The following is a 3,336-nucleotide window of genomic DNA, read 5'->3' as shown; positions in this document are numbered from 1 at the left end:
GATAAAGCAACTGACAGAGGTGATGCAGGGTAGAAGTATTTGGCTTGGTTTATTCGCAAATAGCTTTGTGGTGTTTGCAAATTGAAATTATTGTTCGCAAAATGTAGGGACAAAGCAACTGAAAGAGATGGGACAATGGTGTAGTTAAAAGTTTTTATTTGAGTTTATTTAGTAGCCAAAATATTTAATATAAAATTATGAAATATCGATATAATGTAATAGGATATTATATATAAATATAAATCAGTGTGTGGTATAGTTGTATAGAGAAAGAACTGCACGTTGGGAGGACTACTAGAGGTGTGGGCATGGTTGTCCATCTGTGGAACCTGATTAATGGATGTGCTTTGTTGGAGGCGGACGCTGTGCCTACCTCCGTTAATAAGGAAAGACCATCTAAAAATGATTTTAGTAGTAGTGTAAGATGATTCACATATAAATAGTGTAGCTAGACCTGATACCATTATATTTTTGTGTGTTGAGGTTTTATATTTTCTATTTTTGTCTCTGTGTAGCCCAACTCATTAGAAGAATCTTTATGAAGAAATCTATCCACCTGAGTTTAAGTTTTCGACTTAATGAACACGGATCCTAGCTTACATTTTCTAGCATTGTTCTTTTATTGCCAAACGACGTAGAGAGCATATTTATAAAGCTGACCCAACCTTCAAGTCGAGAGAACTCAATTTAAGAAATAACTGGCCTATTACATTACATAAAAACCAGGTAGGATACCACCCCATCGCCATAAACACTCGTACCAAAGATGAACCAACAGTAGCTTGACAACCACCACAGCAAACGCAGAGCACATCTGCAGCAGTACGCTCGGCTCGACTAGCTAGCCGAACTTGTTCTCAATGTCAGTGTCCTCGAGCTCGCCTTCCAGGTGCAGCAGCTTCACCATGGCCATGAGCAGCTCGGGCCACTCGCAGTACAGGGCCTCCTCGACGCGGCCGCCATCGTCGCCGTACTCGTGCAGGTGGCTCCTCACGTTCCTGTTGAGCCGCAGCTGGTCCGACTGCGTCCTCCTGTACTCGTGGTGCTGCACGTTCACCACCCACTGGTTGATCGTCGCGTTCGCCCTCGCCGTCTCCAGCCAGTCGTCCTCGTAGGGCAGCCCGGCGAGGATCCTCTTCTTCTTCGCCCTGTCCGTCCGCCCCAGGTGCTTCACGATCCTGTCGTGCAGCATCAGGAACGCCTCCGTGCTGCATGCAGGCACACGATCACACGATCTCTGTTAATTTTTAGTTACTAACAGAGATGAGCCCGAAGATTTTCTCTTTCTTTTTTTTTCAGAATGACAGTCGTCGGAATTCGGAAAGAAGATCGAGTTTTTTTCACTACCGGTTTTTCATGGGCAGCAGGGCGGCGTTGTTGACGATGAGGAACTCGTCGTCCATGGAGAGGGTGTCGCTCCCCAGGAGCGCGAGGAAGTCCCTGTAGTCCGGCGGGAGCCTGCTGGCGACGGCTGCGTGGCCACCGCCGGCGGAGGCTCTGAGGATCGCCAGCAGGACCCTGGAGAGGTGCCTGTAGTCGTCCCTGACGCGGTCGACGCCGAAGCCCTTGGCGGTGAAGCTGACCCCGCGTAGCTTGACGCTGCCCCCGCCGGCGGCGGCGCCGATCCAGACGTTGGACACCTGCAGCGGCGCGGCCAGGTGCTTGCCGACGGCGTGGTGGCTCCTCAAGATGAGCACGAGCTTTCGGGAGATCCTCGTCGCGTTGTCGGATAGCCGCCAGAACTTCTTGGTGGTTCCCAGCACCGACACCTGGATCAGCAGCTGGTTCGCCTTGGCGTAGCTCTTGGCGCTGCAGAGGCCTTCGGCTGATGACTCGTCGATGTCCTCGGTGCTGGGATGTGAAGATAGATTGATAGATTGAGAAATGATCAGCTGGTATGTATATATGTTGCAGTTATCAGAGGAATGAAGGAAGGAAAAACAGAGCAGCGTCTCACTTGGATTGATACTGAGAAGTCGCCACCACTCTGCTGTTGGGAACCCCATTGCTCCTCTGCTGGTGTCCAATGTTTGGATCAGAAGCCTGCCGAAAAGTACCCAATCATGCAAACATTCAAGTGAAAAGATTGTACCAACTGCTCTCAGTCACAACTCACGACAGATAGATAGGAGGATCCTACTAATCATACATTCATACCTACTGTAAACTAAGGCCTGTTTAGTTTCTAAAAGTTTTATAAAATTTTTCAAGAATCCCTGTCATATTAAATCTTTAGATGCATGCACGGAGTATTAAATATAAATTAAAAAAATTAACTAATTACATAGCTTACCTGTAATTTGCGACACAAATTTTTTGAGTCTAGTTAGTGATTGAACAATAATTATCAAATACAAACGAAAGTACTAGTGAAACCCAAAACTTTTCACCAACTAAATAAAGCCTAAATATATGTCAGTGTTGATTGTGGAGCTCTAAACAGGATTTGACATTCTACTACTAGTAATAAGATGACGACACTGACCTGCAGCCGGCAGTATCAGAATTCAGGACACACAAAAACGAGCAAAGGAAATAGAGGAACAGCACTATGTGTATGTATGTATGTTGCTGGATGTGGTTGGATTGGAACCCTGTGTGAGGGGGATGAAGGTTACCAAGCCATGGGGGCCTGCTGCAGCTGCTAGACCCTGCTGATGGCGCCGAGGAGCAGGTGGTGGATCACCACCACCACCACTGTAGCTGTGGTACTGCGGCTGGTAGTAGGGGTAGCGCTCTCTGCGCTGGCCGCCTTCTTCTTCGTCTTCTCCCCTGAAGCACGTGTTCCCCATGGAGGACGACGATCACTATCTACCTGCTGCTGCTTCTTCTTCTTGGCAATTTCAGCTACCGAGCTTAAAGCTAGCCGCCGGAGGTGTGTGAGCGAGGAAGAGAAAAGAGAGAAGAAGAAGCCTGAAAGGGGGTCGCGGGGTACTACTGGAGCACTGGACAATACAGAAATGAAAAAAAAAGGAGACTTGACCTGAGACCGTGCACTGTTCATGACGGTCGGCAGGATAGAGCTGGATTGACTTGAGATGACCATTCCGTGTGCCTTTTCGGTTTCTTTTCAGCAGAAGAAGAATCGTCCGTACCTACAAGTGGGGAGTGGGACCTGGGGCCATGGGGCCTTTTTTGATGCCTCCTGCCATTTGGGCTTTGTTTACTTCCAAAATTTTTTGCAAAATATGAGCAGTAGCACTTTCATTTATATTTGACAACTATTATCCAATCATAGACTAACTAAGTTTAAAAAAATTTTCTCACAAATTACAGATAAACTATGTAATTAGTTATTTCTTTTATCTATATTTAGTGCTTTATACATGTGCCATA

The 3,336-nt window shown here is 46.9% G+C and overlaps 1 protein-coding gene across 1 annotated transcript; it reads right to left on the bottom strand.

Annotated features, from left to right (window-relative positions):
• Positions 540-2,978, bottom strand: LOC8076777. Its single transcript, XM_002449164.2, has 4 exons — positions 2,619-2,978; positions 1,958-2,043; positions 1,348-1,851; positions 540-1,208 (listed from the first exon to the last, which is right to left on the bottom strand). Exons 1-4 carry the CDS (start codon positions 2,790-2,792, stop codon positions 842-844), a joined length of 1,131 nt encoding a protein of 376 aa, XP_002449209.2. The 5' UTR covers positions 2,793-2,978; the 3' UTR covers positions 540-841.

Source organism: Sorghum bicolor, chromosome 5 (genome assembly GCF_000003195.3).
Source record: "Sorghum bicolor cultivar BTx623 chromosome 5, Sorghum_bicolor_NCBIv3, whole genome shotgun sequence".
In the NCBI taxonomy this organism is placed as follows: Eukaryota; Viridiplantae; Streptophyta; class Magnoliopsida; order Poales; family Poaceae; genus Sorghum; species Sorghum bicolor.
This window is presented reverse-complemented; position numbering and strand designations above follow the sequence as displayed.

Coding starts and splice junctions, on each gene's coding strand:
- LOC8076777 (XM_002449164.2), bottom strand. CDS start 2,792: ATGGGGAACACGTGCTTCAGGGGAGAAGACGAAGAAGAAGGCGGCCAG. Junction 2,044..2,618: donor CAGCAGGCCCCCATGGCTTG/GTAACCTTCATC, acceptor ACTTTTCGGCAG/GCTTCTGATCCAAACATTGG. Junction 1,209..1,347: donor CTGCTGCCCATGAAAAACCG/GTAGTGAAAAAA, acceptor GCCTGCATGCAG/CACGGAGGCGTTCCTGATGC.